The 20697-nt window shown below is 45.8% G+C and overlaps 1 protein-coding gene across 15 annotated transcripts in view; it reads right to left on the reverse strand.

Annotated features, from left to right (window-relative positions):
- Window positions 1-9003: 9003 nt before the first annotated feature.
- The window catches only part of LOC133235547 (peroxisome proliferator-activated receptor gamma), a 215160-nt gene continuing 203466 nt past the window's right edge, over window positions 9004-20697 (reverse strand). For 14 of the 15 annotated variants that reach the window (XM_061397190.1, XM_061397186.1, XM_061397191.1 and 11 more), the window contains 4 exons: window positions 15899-15935; window positions 15006-15117; window positions 10616-10705; window positions 9004-9715 (listed from right to left, as the gene is read on the reverse strand). In XM_061397190.1, coding sequence (XP_061253174.1) covers window positions 9656-9715; window positions 10616-10705; window positions 15006-15117; window positions 15899-15935 — 299 coding nt within the window. In that variant the 3' untranslated portion in view covers window positions 9004-9655. The remainder of the gene's footprint in view (window positions 9716-10615; window positions 10706-15005; window positions 15118-15898; window positions 15936-20697) is intronic. The other variant, XR_009732588.1, reaches the window with a different exon arrangement.

A 20697-nucleotide genomic window follows, 5' to 3' on the forward strand; every position in this document is an offset into this window, starting at 1 on the left:
TTTGGAGAAATGTCTATTTAGTTCTTTGGCCCATTTTTTGATTGGGTCATTTATTTTTCTGGAATTGAGCTGTAGGAGTTGCTTGTATATTTTTGAGATTAGTTGTTTGTCAGTTGCTTCATTTGCTATTATTTTCTCCCATTCTGAAGGCTGTCTTTTCACCTTGCTTATAGTTTCCCTTGTTGTGCAGAAGCTTTTATGTTTAATTAGGTCCCATTTGTTTATTTTTGCTTTTATTTCCAATATTCTGGGAGGTGGGTCATAGAGGATCCTGCTGTGATGTATGTTGGAGAGTGTTTTGCTTATGTTCTCCTCTAGGAGTTTTATAGTTTCTGGTCTTACGTTTAGATCTTTAATCCATTTTGAGTTTATTTTTGTGTATGGTGTTAGAAAGTGTTCTAGTTTCATTCTTTTACAAGTGGTTGACCAGTTTTCCCAGCACCACTTGTTACAGAGATTGTCTTTAATCCATTGTATATTCTTGCCTCCTTTGTCAAAGATAAGGTGTCCATATGTGCGTGGATTTATCTTTGGGCTTTCTATTTTGTTCTTGATCTATATTTCTGTCTTTGTGCAAGTATCATACTGTCTTGATGACTGTGGCTTTGTAGTAGAGCCTGAAGTCAGGTAGGTTGATTCCTCCAGTTCCATTCTTCTTTCTCAAGATCGCTTTGGCTATTCGAGGTTTTTTGTATTTCCATACAAATTGTGAAATTATTTGTTCTAGCTCTGTGAAGAATACCGTTGGTAGCTTGATAGGGATTGCATTGAATCTATAAATTGCTTTGGGTAGTATACTCATTTTCACTATATTGATTCTTCCAATCCATGAACATGGTATATTTCTCCATCTATTAGTGTCCTCTTTGATTTCTTTCACCAGTGTTTTATAGTTTTCTATATATAAGTCTTTAGTTTCTTTAGGTAGATATATTCCTAAGTATTTTATTCTTTCTGTTGCAATGGTGAATGGAATTGTTTCCTTAATTTCTCTTTGTTTTCTCATTTTTAGTGTATAGGAATGCAAGGGATTTCTGTGTGTTGATTTTATATCCTGCAACTTTACTATAATCATTGATTAGTTCTAGTAATTTTCTGGTGGAGTCTTTAGGGTTTTCTATGTAGAGGATCATGTCATCTGCAAATAGTGAGAGTTTTACTTCTTCTTTTCCAATTTGGATTCCTTTTATTTCTTTTTCTGCTCTGATTGCTGTGGCCAAAACTTCCAAAACTATGTTGAATAGTAATGGTGAAAGTGGGCACCCTTGTCTTGTTCCTGACTTTAGAGGAAATGCTTTCAATTTTTCACCATTGAGGATAATGTTTGCTGTGGGTTTGTCATATATAGCTTTTATTATGTTGAGGTATGTTCCTTCTATTCCTGCTTCCTGGAGAGTTTTTACCAATGGATGTTGAATTTTGTCAAAGGCTTTCTCTGCATCTATTGAGATAATCATATGGTTTTTATTTTTCAATTTGTTAATGTGGTGTATTACATTAATTGATTTGTGGATATTGAAGAATCCTTGCATCCCTGGGATAAAGCTCACTTGGTCATGGTGCATGATCTTTTTAATGTGTTGTTGGATTCTGATTGCTAAAATTTTGTTAAGGATTTTTGCATCTATGTTCATCAGTGATATTGGCCTGTAGTTTTCTTTTTTTGTGGGATCTTTGTCAGGTTTTGGTATTAGGGTGATGGTAGCCTCATAGAATGAGTTTGGAAATTTACCTTCCTCTGCAATTTTCTGGAAGAGTTTGAGTAGGATAGGTGTTAGCTCTTCTCTAAATTTTTGGTAGAATTCAGCTGTGAAGCTGTCTGGACCTGGGCTTTTGTTTGCTGGAAGATTTCTGATTACAGTTTCAATTTCCGTGCCTGTGATGGGTCTGTTAAGATTTTCTATTTCTTCCTGGTCCAGTTTTGGAAAGTTGTACTTTTCTAAGAATTTGTCCATTTATTCCACGTTGTCCATTTTATTGGCATATAATTGTTGATAGTAGTCTCTTATGATCCTTTGTATTTCTGTGTTGTCTGTTGTGATCTCTCCATTTTCATTTCTAATTTTATTGATTTGATTTTTCTCCCTTTGTTTCTTGATGAGTCTGGCTAATGGTTTGTCAATTTTATTTACCCTTTCAAAGAACCAGCTTTTGGCTTTGTTGATTTTTGCTATGGTCTCTTTTGTTTCTTTTGCATTTATTTCTGCCCTAATTTTTAAGATTTCTTTTCTTCTACTAACCCTGGGGTCTTCATTTCTTCCTTTTCTAGTTGCTTTAGGTGTAGAGTTAGGTTATTTATTTTACTTTTTTCTTGTTTATTGAGGTATGCCTGTATTGCTATGAACTTTCCCCTTAGAACTGCTTTTACAGTGTCCCACAGGTTTGGGGTTGTTGTGTTTTCATTTTCATTCGTTTCTATGCAAATTTTGATTTCTTTATTGATTTCTTCTGTGATTTGTTGGTTATTCAGCAGCGTGTTCAGCCTCCATATGTTGGAATTTTTAATAGTTTTTCTCCTGTAATTGAGATCTAATCTTACTGCATTGTGGTCAGAAAAGATGCTTGGAATGATCTCAATTTTTTTTAAATTTACCAAGGCTAGATTTATGGCCCAGGATGTGATCTATCCTGGAGAATGTGCACTTGAGAAAAAGGTGAAATTCATTGTTTTGGGATGAAATGTCCTATAGATATCAATTAGGTCTAACTGGTCTATTGTATCGTTTAAAGTTTGTGTTTCCTTGTTAATTTTCTGTTTAGTCGATCTATCCATAGGTGTGAGTGGGGTATTAAAGTCTCCCATTATTATTGTGTTATTGTTAATTTCTCCTTTCATACTTGTTAGCATTTGTCTTACATATTGCGGTGCTTCTGTGTTGGGTGCATATATAGTTATAATTGTTTTATCTTCTTCTTGGATTGATCCTTTGATCAATATGTAGTGACTGTCTTTGTCTCTTTTCACAGCCTTTGTTTTAAGGTCTATTTTATCTGATATGAGTATTGCTACTCCTGCTTTCTTTTGGTCCCTATTTGCATAGAAAATCTTTTTCCAGCCCTTCACTTTCAGTCTGTATGTGTCCCCCGTTTTGAGGTGGGTCTCTTGTAGACAGCATATGCAGGGGGTTTTGTTTTTGTATCCATTCAGCCAGTCTTTGTCTTTCGTTTGGGGCATTCAACCCATTTATGTTTAAGGTAATTATTGATAAGTATGATCCCGTTGCCATTTACTTTATTGTTTTGGGTTCGAATTTATACACCCTTTTTGTGTTTCCTGTCTAGAGAATATCCTTTAGTATTTGTTGGAGAGCTGGTTTGGTGGTGCTGAATTCTCTCAGCTTTTGCTTGTCTGTAAAGCTTTGGATTTCTCCTTCATATTTGAGTGAGATCCTTGCTGGGTACAATAATCTGGGCTGTAGGTTATTTTCTTTCATCACTTTAAGTATGTCTTGGCATTCCCTCCTGGCTTGAAGAGTTTCTATTGAAAGATCAGCTGTTAGCCTAATGGGAATTCCCTTATGTGTTATTTGTTGTTTTTCCCTTACTGCTTTTAATATTTGTTCTTTGTGTTTGATCTTTGTTAATTTGATTAATAGGTGTCTTGGGGTGTTTCGCACCTTGGGTTTATCCTGTTTGGGACTCTCTGGGTTTCTTGGACTTGAGTGATTATTTCCTTCCCCATTTTAGAGAAGTTTTCAACTATTATCCCCTCAAGTATTTTCTCATGGTCTTTCTTTTTGTCTTCTTCTTCTGGGACCCCTATGATTCGAATGTTGTAGCGTTTAATATTGTCCTGGAGGTCTCTGAGATTGTCCTCATTTCTTTTAATTCGTTTTTCTTTTTTTCTTTCTGATTCATTTATTTCTACCATTCTATCTTCTAGTTCACTAATCCTATCTTCTGCCTCTGTTATTCTACTATTTGTTGCCTCCAGAGTGTTTTTGATTTCATTTATTGCATTATTCATTATATATTGACTCTTTTTTTACTTCTTCTAGGTCCTTGTTAACCCTTTCTTGCATTTTCTCAATCCTTGTCTCCAGGCTATTTATCTGTGATTCCATTTTGATTTCAAGATTTTGGATCAATTTCACTTATCATTATTTGGAATTCTTTATCAGGTAGATTCCCTATCTCTTCCTCTTTTGTTTGGTTTGGTGGGCATTTATCCTGTTTCTTTATCTGCTGGGTATTCCTCTGTTTCTTCATCTTGTTTAAATTGCTGAGTTTGGGGTGTCCTTTCTGTATTCTGGCAGTTTGTGGAGTTCTCTTTATTGTGGCGTTTCCTCACTGTGTGTGGGTTTGTACAGGTGGCTTGTCAAGGTTTCCTGGTTAGGGAAGCTTGTATCAGTGTTCTGGTGGGTGGAGCTGGATTTCTTCTCTCTGCAGTGCAATGAAGTGTCCAGTAATGAGTTATGAGATGTCTATGGTTTTGAGGTGACTTTGGGCAGCCTGTATCTTGGAGCTCAGGGCTGTGTTCCTGTGTTGCTGGAGAATTTGCTTGGTATGTCTTGCCCTGGAACTTGTTGGCCCTTGTGTGGTGCTTGGTTTCAGTGTAGGTATGGACGCGTTTGATGAGCTCCTGTCAATTAATGATCCCTGGAGTCAGGAGTTCCCTGGAGTCAGGGTTTGGACTTAAGCCTCCTGCTTCCAGTTATCAGTCTTATTTTTACAGTAGCTTCAAAACTTCTCCTTCTATACAGCACCATTGATAAAACATCACAGGGTTTTAATCTATTGCCTGTAGCTTCCAAGGTGGTTCCCTCTGTTATAGCTTCTTCTGTTTGCTGGTCTCTTCAGTGTCTGGTTTCTGCCCTGACACAAAGGGGACGGTGGTGGACACTTTTTTTTTTTTTTTTTAGGCTCACTTGTTCAGTCGCGCTGTGGGGAGGGAGGGACGCTGCAAACAAATAACACTGGCGTGTGCTCGCAGTGCCTCAGCCACACTGGGTCTGCCCCCGCTCATGGCACGTGTAGCCTCCTTGCCCACACTGCTCAGGCTCTAGGTTGCATCGCCGGGAACCATCCATGGCTGGCCCTGGGCTGCTTGCACCTCCCAGGTCCGAGCAGCTCAGGTGATGAGGTGTTTGGCGCGCGCGATTGCTGTGACTTATCACCTCCCTGCTGCTTGGTTATCTAGGTGTACAACCGGTGCACCTTCTCAGGCGGATGTTGATTGTCCAGACCCCCAAGAAGTTTTAGTTAGCAAAAAAGCCTGCTGACAGTTTTATAGATAATGTCTCTCTGGGGCTGTGATTACCCCCTTCCAGCTCTGGCTGCCTGTCACCGGCGGGGGCGGGGGTGGGGGTGGGGGTGGGGGTGGGGGTGGGGATGGTCTGCAGCTGGCTATTTCTGTTCAGTCCTTTGTTCCGTGTGTGGGCCTGGCGGTGTCTTAGGTTAGGGCTGGCTTTTCGCGTGGTAGATATCCCACAGTCTGGTTTGCTAGCCCAAATTATTTCACTCAGATAGCGCTCGGGGTATTCAGGCCAGATCCTTACCCTAAGCGATGCAGCCCGTGCCATGCCTCCCTGCCCAGCTCCTGCTTGCTAGTGGCGTGTGCAGGTGTCTGCGCTGCTTCTCCGCTGGGGGAGTTACCGTAGGGCTCCCAATCTGCAGGTTTTAATTATTTGTTTATTTTTCCTCCCTGTTATGTTGCCCTCTGTGCTTCCAAGGCTCGGCACATATTCGGCAGTGAGAAGGTTTCCTGGTGTTTGGAAACTTCTCTCTTTTTAAGACTCCCTTCCCGGGACAGAACTCCACCCCTCCCTCTTTTGTCCTTTTTTTGTCTTTTATATTTTTTCCTACCTCCTTTCGAAGACTTGGGTTGCTTTTCTGGGTGCCTAATGTCCTCTGCCGGCATTCAGAAGTTGTTTTGTGGAATTTACTCGGCGTTTAAATGTTCTTTTGATGAATTTGTGGGGGAGAAAGTGTTCTCCCCGTCCTACTCCTCCGCCATCTTAGCTCCTCTTTTTTTTTTTTTTAAGAGAACTGAATCTCTTTATGAGGGAACTCTAGGACAGGGATGGCAAAGATGCCATCATTTTCCCTCACAGTCTGGAGCTGAGATGAGGAAAGGCCAGCTTCTAGAACTGCAGCTAAGAGGATCACCTATGGTAACCATCATCAACAAGTATTATCACAGCCGTCACGGATGGGGTGCACTGTGGCTCTACAGATGCGGCTACTCCCCCACCCCCAAATGAACCCTCACAGCTGCAAAGCGCTGAAGGGTGTTGCAGGCCAGGCGCTGAGCTCAAGAACCTGGCACGGATCGACCTACCGCATCCTCCAGCAACCTGCTGGGGTCAGTGACATCATTCTTGTTTTTGGCCACGGTGTTCGGCTCCTGCAGGATGTTAGTTCCCCGAGCAGGGACTGAACCTGGGCCCACAATAGTGAAAGCACCAAGTCCTAACCACGGAACTGCCAGGGAATTCCCAGTAACATTGTATCATTATTCTTACTTTCTTTTACTGAGGTGAGATTCACATAATGTTAATGATATTTAACTTTTATTTTTATGTAAAATACAAAGATATAAAAACTCTGAACAATTTAATAGCATTTAGTAGAATCCCAGGGACGGGGGAGCCTGGTGGGCTGACGTCTAGGGGGTCACACAGAGTTGGACACGACTGAAGCGACTTAGCAGCAGCAGCAGCAGCAGCAGCAGCACATTCAGTGTCGTACAACCAGCAGCTCTATCTGGTTCTAGAACATTTCATCACCCCGAAAGGAGAGTCCGTACCCACTAACCAGTTCCTCCCCATCCCTCCCTCGCTGAAGGCTCTGGTGACCACACCAATCTGAGTTCTGTATGGATGTATGTACTTGTGTTTATGACTGCAATCACACAGTATGTGACCTTTCGTGTCGGCTTCTCACTTGGCATAATGTTTCTGAGGTCCATCTGTGTTGGAGCACGGGTCCGTATCCATTCCTTTTTGTGGCTGAACAGTCTGTTCCACTGTGTGTGTATGCTGGTAACACTAATCCCTCTTAACATATGAAGAAACCAAAGTTAGGGTCTCACAGTCAGTAAGTGGTCGAGTTGGACGCAAACCAGTCAGCATGATGCCGCTGAGCCCGTTCTGGCTCAGAGGGAGAGTTAGAAAAGCGACTCGGAGTGAGGATCTGGTGACAGACTTTGGTTTTTAAGCTATCCTGGAAGGCCTGCGAGATTTAAGAAGCATGTGAGTCTGATGCTTTGAAGGCCGGGTGGGCAGGCTGCAGTGGCAAACCCCAGAAACTGCTGAAGGTGGCTGTATCACAGAGCCAACTTCCTATCTTGATGAAACTCAACTTAAAAAAAAAAAAAAAAAAAGTCACAGCATATGTATGCTCAGTTGCATCCAACTCTTTGAGACCCCATAGACTGTAGCCTGCCAGACTCCTCTATGGGATTCTCCAGGCAAGAATACTGGAGTGGGTTGCCATTTCCTACTCCAAACAAATGCCATCTTGTACATTTATTTCAGAAGGTAAGAAAGAGGCGTTAGGTCTAACGCTTCCACAGGTAAGCTGATCCTGCTTTCAGCTGGAGACTTTGAGGGTGATGTAAACCAAAACCTCGGCTGGTGTATCTATTCCAGGGCTGTATCCAATCTCAGCTGGTGTATCTCCTCCAGGGCTGTATCCAACCTCAGCTGGTGGATCTAACCTCGGCTGGTGTATCTCCCCCAGGGCTGTCTCTAACCTCAGCTGGCGTAACTCCCCCAGGGCTGTCTCTAACCTCAGCTGGCATATCTCCCCCAGGGCTGTCTCTAACCTCAGCTGGTGTGTCTACTCCAGGGCCATCTCTAACCTCGGCTGGCGTGTCTCCCCCAGGGCCGTCTCTAACCTCGGCTGGCGTGTCTCCTCCAGGGCCGTGTCTAACCTCGGCTGGTGGATCTACTCCAGGGCTGTGTCTAACCTCAGCTGGTGGATCTACTCCAGGGCTGTGTCAAACCTCGGCTGGTGGATCTACTCCAGGGCTGTCTCTGACCCTGGCTGGTGGATCTTCCTCTGATGCTCAGAGTGCACGGCTGGTTTCCCAGTGTTCAAACCATATACAATGGTGCAGAATCGTTCCCTCAAGGCTTGCAGGCACCCTTCCGGAGCTTTCAGTTACAAGTCATAACTGTGGTCCTCACACTTTCCTACACCTTTTCTGGAGCCTTTATTCCAAGGAGTCACCACAATCTTCGAGGCTATTAACTGATGACACAGTATCTGGAGAGCTGAGAGGGGGATGATCCTCTGGTGAAGGATTCATGACGACAAGAGTGTCTACCATTAAGGCATTCGATGCCCTGATTAGGCTTGGAAAGAAACGGCCTCATGAAGGATAAATCAAATAGGAAGGAGACGGCTCTGGAAATTTTTTTGCTGACTTGTCAAGGTTTCGAGAAAGTGATGATTCAAAGCCAAGTCTTTGTCTAAGAGAGCCTGGAGTAAGCAAGGTGGATGATAAAAATGCTGACCAACTTGTCCTGTTACTAATTAAGAACAAAGAGTGCTTTCACACTGGGCACTACTGGTCTGAAGTGGGGAGGGGGTGAACAGAGCTCCATCATCTGGACGCCAAATCTGGAAGACGCAGACTTAACCATCTGGCTGCGAGAGTAGGATCAGGAGCAGAAGAGAAGCAGTGTGTGGCACACACAGCCTCAAGCAGAACTTCAGTCATCAGGAGCTCCAACACCGAGGTAAGCGGAATGCAAACAGGCCTGCTTTGGTTTTCCCATCTCATGGCTTCCAGAGATGGTTCTTAACTGTCTGCTTCCAGGGTAGTCAGTGCCAAGGAGAAGCCTGCCCACCAGGGGCGTGGATCTGGGTACTGAATCTCAGACACTGCTCACTGGCCCTGCCCACTCATCCCGACTCACTCCTGGCCCTCAGGTAACACTCTTCATTGTCATCTACACAATTCTGTTTTCCTTTCCTTTTTTTAAACAACATAATTTTACTTACTTCGTCTAGTGTGTTTTATGAAATATTAATCGCACTCACCAAACACCTCGATTCATTTTTCTCACCACATATTTTTATTTCGTAACAAGTTGGGTGAAGCAATATACAACTCTCCTCTAGCCCATACTGCTGTGTGCTCTATACAACACGCCCGCCCATGAGGTCACTGAAAAATAACGAGGTAACTTGTTTTAAAATGCTTCTTATGACACAGCAATCCTTGGAAGACAGTACAAGGAATTTTCCGTGTTGGGGTAACTGGCTGAAGTTCCTGGAGAGCTGAGACCTGTTCAGAGCACCCTCCTCCAGGACAGACTCGATGTGGGTAACAAGAGGCAGGTGCACAGGGCTGAGCCGCCTGCTGTGAAACCACTGTTTCAGGTAAAATCAGAGACTAATGGAAGTTCCCTGCTGCTGGGAGAGTCCGCCTCCCAGAACCGCTGAGGTGCCAGGGCGAGAGGCTGGGGGTCGGTGAGCGAGCAATCCAAGGACAGAACCTGTGGTCCCTGCACAGGGCCGATTTCCTCCGTGAGTTGTAACTTTTAAAATACTAACACTCTCTGGTGCTGGGAGCGCCATGCCCTTTACAACTTTTACATTAAGGGCGATCACCACGAAAGGACTTTTTACCTCGCCTGAATTTGGTTTATGCGGGAAGCTCAGTGGTATCTGCCAGTGAGATTAGAAACCTGAGGCTGAATTGTTAAAGTTCGTCCTGGTCACTCCTCTCCCGTGAAGAGACCCAGCGGCTGAGAATCACCTCCTGGAACCAATCCAAACACAAAGGCGGCTGAATTTTGGAAGCAGAAATACACGAACACGCTAGACACACGGCATCACAGGGATGTTTCACAGCCGCCTGTCTGTACAGGGACAGTACCTGCTCCTGTTTCTTGCAACTAAACGTGGGAAGAACGTGAATGTGGCAAACCCAGCGTGGAAACAACACCTATGGGCAGCACCCTGGGATTCTAAGAGCTCCCCTGGCCGCAGCGGTGGCTGTCTGGCAGCACATTTCAGGAACAGGGAGCGCTGGTGTGAACCCAACGTCTGACACAAAACCGGGTCTGTGACGGCTCTGGTGTGTCTGGGTCAGCACAGAGAAGGGACTCCAGGGACTGGAGTGGTATTTACTGAAAAGCTAACCCTGTGGACACAGTAAGGACAAACAGCCGGATGAGGCCCTGGAGGCAGACTCCGCAGGCCTCCAGCAGGGCGTAGGGGGCAGGAACAAGGAGGGACAGAAATATTAACCAAGACTGGGCCACTGGAGGGTGGACTGGCAGCCCCAGCAGAGAAACACCCTCCAGGAAGATGGGGGAGCCTCAGCCCAGCCCAGGCCCCAGAGCCAGACCAGAAGTTCAGTGGGGCAGCAAGCTGTCCGTGACCCATGTCTTAGGGAGTGAGCACCAGGAGAGGCCAGGCTGGCCCCAGGCCAGCAGTGCAGGTGGCTCTGCACTGGGGACAGAAACCAGAGGGCATCGAGGCTGCAGGGCCACGGGATTGAGGGGCAGCGAGGCTGGGTTCAGCAGGGAAGGGTCTCAGAGGGCGGAGGGGAGGCGCTGATCCTGTCCTGTCTGGGGCCCACACCTTCCAGAGGACAGACACAGCGCGACAGGCAGAGCCTTCCAGATGACATCAACTTGGCTCCGAGTTCACTTACTTGAACTTTAATTTGTTTCATACATTCGGGTGACTCCATGTCCTTGTCAGTCATGGTGGAGGGTTTAATCAAATAGCACAGCATAAGTTCCTAAGGAGACAAGGAAATACAAACTCCGTACTGCACCAAACAGAAATACAAACCCGAGTGCGTGTGCAAGAAACGTGGGCCCCCTCCACCCCGTCACAACTCACAAGCATGTCCGTTTCCCCGCAGGAATATAACCGGGCATTCTAAACTGAAGATTTGCCATCTGGTCATCACTGACACGGCAGGCGAATGCAAACACAGCACATACAGTGGCCACAGACACAGCGTTTAAAGTGCTCAACACTGCAGTCAGCACAGACCCCTAATTCTACAGGACAAAGCTACTTTCAAAGGCTAAAGCCTCAGCAGCTTAGCCTGCACGCAGGCAGCTGCCGTGGGCTCCCGCTGGCCCTTCCCCCAGGGCTGCCCGTTCCTCCAGCAGCGGGACAGGGAACTTGGAACTACTTACAGAGGACACTGCAAGTTCATTGCTTGTAGTCCTGGTACAGGGTGAACCGTCCCTCCTACCCTGCCGGGAGTGGGATGGAAGCGAACACAAGCCGGGAGCTCACGGGGCCCTGGATTTGAATCCCGGTTCCACACACGAGCTGCGTGAGCACGGGTTTATCACCAGACCTCCCTAACACTGACTCCTCGCCCTTCGGATAACAACAGGGTGGTGAGAGAAGACATAAGGTGTTCAGTTAGTTAGTTCAGTCGCTCAGTCGTGTCCGACTCTTTGTGACCCTGTGGACTGCAGCATGCCAGGCCTCCCTGTCCATCACCAACTCCCTGAGTTTACCCAAACTCACATCCATCGAGTCAGTGATGCCATCCAACCATCTCATCCTCTGTCGTTCCCTTCTCCTCCTGCCCTCAATCTTTCCCAGCATCAGGGTCTTTTCAAATGAGTCAGCTCTTCGCATCAGGTGGCCAAAGTATTGGAGCTTGAGCTTCAATATCATTCATTCCAATGAACACTGAAGACTGATCTCCTTTAGGATGGACTGGTTGGATCTCCTGGTAGTTCAAGGGACTCTCAAAAGTCTTCTCCAACACCACACTTCAACAGCATCAATTCTTCAGCGCTCGGCTTTCTTTACAGTCCAACTCTCACATCCATACATGACTAATGGGAAAACCATAGCCTTGACTAGACAGACCTCTGTTGGCAAAGTAATGTCTCTGCTTTTTAATACACTGTCAAGGTTGGTCATAACTTTCCTTCCAAGGAGTGAGCGTCTTTTAATTTCATGGCTGTAATCACCATCTGCAGTGATTTTGGAGCCCAGGAAAATAAAGTCTGTCACTGTTTCCCCATCTATTTGCCATGAAATGATGGGACTGGATGCCATGATCTTCGTTTTCTGAATGTTGAGCCTTAAGCCAACTTTTTCACTCTCCTCATTCACTTTCATCAAGAGGCTCTTTAGTTCTTCTTCACTTTCTGCCATAAGGGTGGTGTCATCTGCATATCTGAGGTTATTGATATTTCTCCCTGCAATCTTGATTCCAGCTTGTGCTTCATCCAGCCCAGTGTTTCTCATGATGTACTCTGCATATAAGGTAAATAAGCAGGGTGACAATATACAGCCTTGATGTACTCCTTTTCCTATTTGGAACCAGTCTGTTGTTCATGTCCAGTTCTAACTGTTGCTTCCTGACCTGCATATAGGTTTCTCAGGAGGCAGGTCAGGTGGTCTGGTATTCCCATCTCTTTCAGAATTTTCCACAGTTTATTGTGATCCACACAGTCATAGGCTTTGGCATAGTCAATAAAGCAGAAATACATGTTTTTCTGGAACTCTCTTGCTTTTTTGATGATCCAACAGATGTTGGCAATTTGATCTCTGGTTCCTCTGCCTTTTCTAAAACCAGCTTGAACATCAGGAAGTTCACAGTTCGTGTATTGCTGAAGCCTGGCTTGGAGAATTTTGAGCATTACTTTACTGGCGTGTGAGATGAGTGCAATTGAGGGGTAGTTTGAGTGTTCTTTGGCATTGCCTTTCTTTGGGATTGGAATAAAAACTGACATTTTCCAGTCCTGTGGCTACTGCTGAGTTTTCCAAATTTGCTGGCATAGTGAGTGCGGCACTTTCACAGCATCATCTTTTAGGATTTGAAATAGCTCAACTGGAATTCCATAACCTCTCCTAGCTTTGAACATAGTGATGCTTCCTAAGGCCCACTTGACTTCACATTCCAGGATGTCTGGCTCTAGGTGAGTGATCACATCATCGTGATTATCTGAGTCGTGAAGATCTATTTTGTACAGATCTCTGTATTCTTGCCACCTCTTCTTAATATCTTCTGCTTCTGTTAGGTCCATACCATTTCTGTCCTTTATTGAGCCCGTCTTTGCATGAAATATTCCCTTGGTATCTCTAATTTTCTTGAAGAGATCTCTAGTCTTTTCCATTCTATTGTTTTCCTCTATTTCTTTCCACTGATCACTGAGGAAGGCTTTCTTATCTCTCCTTGCTATTCTTTGGAACTCTGCATTCAAATGGGTATAGTTTTCCTTTTCTCCTTTGCTTTTCGCTTCCCTTCTTTTCACAGCTATTTGTAAGGCCTCCCCAGACAGCCATTTTGTTTTTTTGCTTTTCCTTTTCTTGGGGATGGTCTTGATCCCTGTCTCCTGTACAATGTCATGAACCTCCGTCCATAGTTCATCAGGCACTCTGTCTATCAGATCTAGTCCCTTAAATCTATTTCTCACTTCCACTGTATAATCGTAAGGGATTTGATTTAGGTCATACCTGAATGGCCTAGTGGTTTTCCCTACTTTCTTCAATTTAAGCCTGCATTTTGGGATAATGAACTGATGATCTGAGCCAGTCAGCTTCTGGTCTTGTTTTCACTGACTGTATAGAGCATCTCCATCTTTGGCTGCAAAGAATATAATTAATCTGATTTCGGTGTTGACCATCTGGTGATGTCCATGTGTAGAATCTTCTCTTGTGTTGTTGGAAGAAGGTGTTTGCTATGACCAGTGCGTTCTTTGCCCTGCTTCATTCTGTACTAAAAGGCCAAATTTGCCTGTTACTCCAGGTGTTTCTTGACTTCTTACTTTTGCATTTCAGTCCCCTATAATGAAAAGGATATCTTTTTTGGGTATTAGTTCTAGAAGGTCTTGTAGGTCTTCATAGAACCATTCAACTTCAGCCTCTTCAGCATTACTGGTTGGGGCATAGACTTGGATTACCGTGATAGTGAATGGTTTGCCTTGGAAATGAACAGAGATCATTCTGTTGTTTTTGAGACTGCATCCAAGTGCTGCATTTCAGACTCTTCTGTTGACTATGAGGGCTACTCCATTTCTTCTACGGGATTCTTGCCCACAGTAGTAGATATAATGGTCATCTGAGTTAAATTCACACATTCCACTCCATTTTAGTTCACTGATTCCTAAAATGTCGACATTCACTCTTACCATTTCCTGTTTGACTATTTTCAATTTGCCTTGATTCATGGACCTGACATTCCAGGTTCCTATGCGATATTGCTCTTTACAGCATTGGACCTTGCTTCTATCACCAGTCACATCCACACCTGGGTGTTGTTTTTGCTTTGGCTCCATCTCTGCATTCTTTCTGGATTTATTTCCCCACTGATCTCCAGTAGCGTATTGGGCACCTACTGACCTGGGGAGTTCACCTTTCAGTGTCATATCTTTATGCCTTTTCATACTGTTTATGGGGTTCTCAAGGCAAGACTACTGAAGTGGCTTGCCATTGCCTTCTCTAGTGGACCACATTTTGTCAGAACTCTCCATCATGACCTGTCCATCTTGGGTGACCCTACATGGCATCGCTCACACTTTCATTGAGTTAGACAAGGCTGTGGTCCATGTGATCAGGTTGGCTAGTTTCCTATGATTGTGGTTTCAGTCTGTCTGCCCTCTGATGGAGAAGGATAAGAGGCTTATGGAAGCTCCCTGATGGGAGAGACTGACTGAGGGGGAAACTGGGTCTTATTCTTATGGGTGGGGTCATCAGAGGTGTTCAGTGATAAGTATTAATTCCCTTTCTTTCTCTGAGAGACCTGCTACCTGTGAAAACAAACGTGTCCATGTTTTATGAGTCATCTGTGAATGTGTGTGGGTGGATTCTGAGCACGTGCTGGTGGGTCCTGCCCCCGGGAAGGAAGGCAAGGCTCACTGACACCCATGCCCATGGGGAACCTCGGGGCTCAGTCCCTGGATTGGGGCAGAGGGGAGGGCATGAGAGGAGGGCCAGCTTCTAGAGCTCCGCTGGCACAAATGCTTGCAGTGCCCACAGATGACTTCCATGCTTCCGAAACATTTAATATGAAGATCCAACCGTTTAAGTGACATGTGACCCAAAGCTGATGCCGTTACCTTGGAGACACTGACTGACACTCTGCTCAAGGCAGCCAGGGACCTCCAGCTGAGAGGTCTGCGAGGAGCACCCTGGAAACGGTCGTCCACCAGCTCCACGACGACGGAGTAACTAGAAAACACGGTAGGCGCATTCCAGAAATGAAAAGCATGATGGCAACCCATTTAAAAAGAACTCTGTCCTACCAAGAACGACAATGCAGAAGACAGAAGCATACATCATCTGGTCCTGAATTCCCCTAAACTACGCCTGGGAAAAATATTTTAATGAAAAACTCATACTTTACATTACAGACAGTCAGCCTGATTTCAGCAATTACAGGAAAGGAACAGGAATCTCTCTCTCAACATGAAAGCTGTGAATTCACTCACCTGTTTAGATACTAACATTCACTGATATGAAGATGAACAATTACTCTATATTAGTAACTATACAGATTAACTCAATGTTTACTATCCTGACCTATTTGTTTTATAGCGTAAGGACATTAATGTACAAGGTACAGACATATAATATTGATTCCTATTAGGCCAGAGGAATTTGACTCCTATTAGGCCAGGAGGAATCGTGTGCCTCTGAAAATTAAACTGGAGCTCAGAAATTTCCTCCTGTCCCTTTAAGTCATTACCTTATTTAAAAATCACCCCATTAAATCAGGAGCTTGGGATGAACACACACCCACTGCTCTGTATAAGACAGATAATGAACAAGGACCTAGTGTATAGCACAGGGAATTCTACTCAATATTCTGTGATAACCTATACGAAAAAAGAATCTAAAAAGTAAAGAATATATGTGTATGCGTATCAATCGCTTTGCTGTACACCTGAAACCCACACAACATTGTAAATCAACTGCACTCCAACAGAAAAAAAAAAAAATCACTCCAAACCTTGCATGGTAAAACGGAGGGCCTTTTCGATACAGCACTGCAAAGGAAAAAGAAAATGCATGACCACTCGAAATCAAACTCTCATTTTATTACTTGATGAAGTGCTTTCTATCCTCAAAGGGACATGAATACCCAGTGCTCCACACGTGGGTGATCTGCAGCACTCCCTCTGGTCTAGTTTCAAAACCCAAACTGTTTTTTCCCTGGAATAGAATGCAATTAGCAAAGCAAATCTGTTGTCGAGACCCTAATGCCCTCGTCCCACCCACACCCCACAAATGAACTCCAAATTCAAGCAAGATAGGGCGCAGCCATCTGCCTACCAAACCCGTCTGCTCCTTTTCCTGACACGTGAGAGACCTGTCTCAGCCTCCCGAGCACCCGGCTGGGCATGACTGGGCATCATGGGCCCTTCTGGGCTGGCCCTGAAGCCCTCGCAGACACCAAGCCTGTGCCTGTCACTTTCTGAAGCCGCGTGAAGCCCGTGGGGCCACATGAAGAAGCCAGGCTCCTGCAGCCCCTTTGGGAGTTGGTCCAACCACCATCTGGATACCAGCTTTGGATTTCACAGAAACAGAATTAACTTCAAGTGCTCGCTAAGCCCCTGAAATCTGGGGCAACCATAGCTGCAGGCACTACCTTAACTAACACAATTATATCCATGAGCTCTTGGAAAAACCAAGGCAGAAAAGTTTTGTTCCCTTGAGGAACTGATAGAACTTTTCCTTCTGGGCCACATCGATCCTGTAGTTAATCACGTTTCCATTTGGCTCCAGCACCATGAGGTCAGAACGGGTGAAAGACCCTACTGATGATACAGCAACCCTCCACCTCTACTTCTCATGGTTGTATTTCCTTATTATGAACAGAATTCTGATTTAAATCATATTTAAATTATTTGGCAAGTCAGCTCAAATTCACTGGGTAAGGGTCCAAACGGAAGTTAATGTCTAAACACCCATTTCTCAACTTCTGGGCTGTGGTGCAGTGGAAGGAGACCCCCTACTAGGATGAGGCTGAATTCGGGGCTCTGCTTCGTTCAGACCTCTGCCACTCCCAGTTGTGGGGCTCTAAGCACGTCATTAACTTCTCTGAGGCTCGGTCCCCGAAGCCATAAAATGAAGACATGAAGGGAAATTAAGATCTCTTTCAGTTCTCAAATGCCATTATCTCTGATCAGTTACACACCCTTCATGGATGAGACTCAACTGGAAGATGACACAGCTTGAAAGAAAGTCTGACCCCCTACTTCGGGCCCTTCGGATGTCTGACTACGATGGAGGTACACCTCAAGGGTTAGAAGCACGAACACAGCATCAGTCAGACCCCTGTTCAAGGCTCAGCAGTGCCGAGACCACATGATGACACCCGTGTTCCAATCTCCTTATGGGAATCGGGGAAAGTAATGTAGGTGGAGGTGCTTGAAAAGTTACCTGTGATAACAGTCATTACCATAGTAACAGTGCATCCAGAGCAAAAAAGGGAAAGAGTTTTACAGAAAGGCCTCCAAGTAGAAAAGATGAAAACTTCAGAAGTTTAAGGGATACTGGGTATTTAAAATAAAGTCTGAAGGAACACAGAGAAGAGAGGATGCAACGTGTGGAATGAACGGTAGAGGGCAATAACTGGTGAAAATGGTGACAAGGACAATAATTAATTCGGGGCACCACTGTAACTACCGGGGTACCAGATACTCAGTCTCACTCTATAAACACTTGTGAACTACAAAAGGGAAAATGTAGACGTCTGACAACAACCAGCTTAGCAAACAAGCGGCTTCACCAGCAGCAGGACAACCTGACACCATCCACTCCTGGACGTGGGCCCTAAGGACACACATCACCTGTGCCGGCTGAAAACTGGTGAGCCTGAGCCTAACCCCTAACCACGAGGAAGTGATCAGACCTACCCAGACTGTGGGACATCCTACAGGACTTCACGAGTCGAAGTCACAGAAAACCAGCAGGTGGAGGGGCTCTTAGATGAAAAGAGACTGAAGAGACTGCAGTGCTGGTTGAATGGTGGCCCCCAAAGACACGTCTGCATCCCAATCCCGTGAATGTGATCGTGTTGGGAAGAAGGAACTTTGCAGAGACTGAGCGACACAGCCACTTGCCAAGGAACGCCTGGCGCCACCGGAACCTGGAGGAGGGGAGCGGCGGAGGGGGCGTGGCCCCGCCCACACCGCGGTTTGAGGCTCCTGGCCTCCGGACCTTCTGCGGCTTTATGGGCCCCGGTTTGTGGTCATTTCTTATGGCCTCCCTAGGAAACTATAAGATGGATAAGTGCTCCGTGTGATAAATGAACCTCGAGTGGAGCCTGTCAAAAAAAAAAAAATTAGAACCCAAACAGCCACAGAAGACACTGTGGGGACAAGCGGGAAACTGAAAAGACGGACTGAATACTTAGATGATGCTAATGAATAACTCCAATTTCCCTTAGGTATTATATGGTGTTATAAAATGGCAACCCACTCCAGTATTCTTGCCTGGAAAATCCCAGGGATGGGAGGAGCCTGGTGGGCTACAGTCCATGGGGTCACAAAGAGTCGGACACGACTAAGCGACTTCACTTTCATAATTACGGAGGAGAATCTTCTGAGGAGCTGTGTCCAAAACCACTTATGAATTAACAGGGATTAGATGTACAAATGTGGACGATGTTAACAAAAACACAGTCAGTAGGAAAAACAAGCCAAGAGGGTGGCTTAGGAAAGGACTGGAGAAGAGATGGGATGAAGGCACTCCTCCCTGCAGGGTGAGGGCACGGGGGCCCTGATGCCTCTCCCCGGGGCAGAGCCAGCTGCCAGCTCTCCATGACACGTGATGGTTCTCTGGGCTCTGGACATGCTGTCTACTGGCCTCCCACGGCTCCCATATTTTGTCCGATTTGCAACTTCTAATTTGCAGGGAGCTGTGAAATCACGTGACCAAACAGTCAACGTGAATCCAAAACTGAAATGGGTGGGAAGGAGGCTCAGGAGTAACTAGAACTCTGGGTTAAGGCCACCAGCAACTGCATGTCTAGGACAAAAATAAAAATCCTCAAGTTGGTGTTTTGGCTTTCTGGCTGGCAACTCTACTTAGCTATGGTGGGAACTACATGGAACTGAGTCATAAAGAGCCCTAATCTCTGCACTTACCAACTGTGGTTAAAACTCAACATTAAAAAAACTAAAATCAACCATCTGGTCCCATAATTTCATGGCAAATAGAAAGGGAAAAAGTGGAAACAGTGATAGATTTTATTTTCTTGGGCTCCAAAAATCACTGTAGACAATGACTACAGTCATGAAATTAAAAGATGCTTGCTCCTTGGAAGAAAAGCTATGATAAACCTAGACAGAATATTAAATAGCAGAGACATCGCTTCGCCGACAAAGGTCCGTCTAGTCAAAGCTATGGCTTTTCCAGTAGTCATGTATGGATGTGAGAGTCAGACCTTAAGGAAGGCAGAGCATCGAAGAATTGCTGCTTTTGAACCATAGTTCTGGAGAACCGAGACTCTTGTCCTTTGGACTGCGAGGAGATCAAACCAGTCAACCCTAAGAGAAATCAACCCTGAATATTCATTGAAAGGACTGATTCATTGAAACACTTTGGCCACCCGATGTGAAGAGCCGACTCATTAGAAAACACCCTGATGCTGGGAAAGACTGAAGGCAGGAGGAGAAGAGGGCAACAGAGGATGAGACAGTTGGATAGCATCACTGACTCAATGGACATGAATGTGAGCAAACTCTGGGAGATAGTAAAGGACAGGGAAGCCTGGCGCGCTGCAGTCCACGGGGTCGCAAAGCGTTGGACACGACTGAATGACTGAACGACAACAACCAGCTGTGGGACCCACTGCCCTGACCCTCTGAAACCTCAATTTCCTCGGCTGTAGGAGGAGGTGAGTGCCACAAGCCTCATGGAGCGTGAAGATGAAACGAGATGGGAGTAGAAAAGCAACAGGCAAGCTGATGGTGGCCATGGAGCCGGCAGCCAAGGGCGCTTTGCAGGGGATGGGGATGTGGTGAGGAGGGGCTCTCGTGGGGGGATGGGGGTGTGTGAGGAAGGGCTCTCGCGGAGGGATGGGGACGTGTAAGGAGGAGCTCTCGCAGGGGGATGAGGATGTGGTGAGGAAGGGCTCTCGCGTGGCTCCTGGCCTGGCTGTCTGCCGTGGGCATTCACAGTCAAGCGGCCGGGCAGCTGCGCCTGACCTGAGGTTGTGCTGCTCGTTCCACGTGCTGCTGCTGGAGTGAAACTGGACTCACAGGACTTAGTCCAGGGAAGAGTCTCCCTGAGTTTCACAGCGGCCCTCTGTCGTGAGTCCCTGCCTCTGTGAGCAGGAACAACTGTGAAGGGAGCGTGCCTGGCTGTTACCTGTGCCGGCAGCTCTTGCATATGTGTGGTCTCACACTGCCAGCCTCCCAAAGGAAAACAGCAGTGTTAGACAGCACCCTACTTCTGCGCCTGGGGCGGGGGCCAAGGTCGGGGGGCCACATCCCTCACCGCTGGCCAGCACAGCTCCCGGACTCTGGCCTGAAGATGCCCTTCCCGGCGCTGCTGGGCCAGGACCTGGGCTCACAGTAACCACACGAGCGTCTCCAAGTGCATAAAACACCCCCAGCAGGGCAAAGGCCTTGGGGAGCTGGGAAACAGCAGTGGATGGATTTTCCTCCTTTTTAAAAAGTCTGTCCGTCTGTCCACCCTTTCATCCATCCTTATAAGGCTGTTTCTTTTTAAATGAGCAAGTTCTCTCTACTCACCCTCCACAAAGATGACTTGAGTACTGAAAGCACATGGATAAGGTAT

Source organism: Bos javanicus, chromosome 22 (genome assembly GCF_032452875.1).
Source record: "Bos javanicus breed banteng chromosome 22, ARS-OSU_banteng_1.0, whole genome shotgun sequence".
Classification (NCBI taxonomy): domain Eukaryota; kingdom Metazoa; phylum Chordata; class Mammalia; order Artiodactyla; family Bovidae; genus Bos; species Bos javanicus.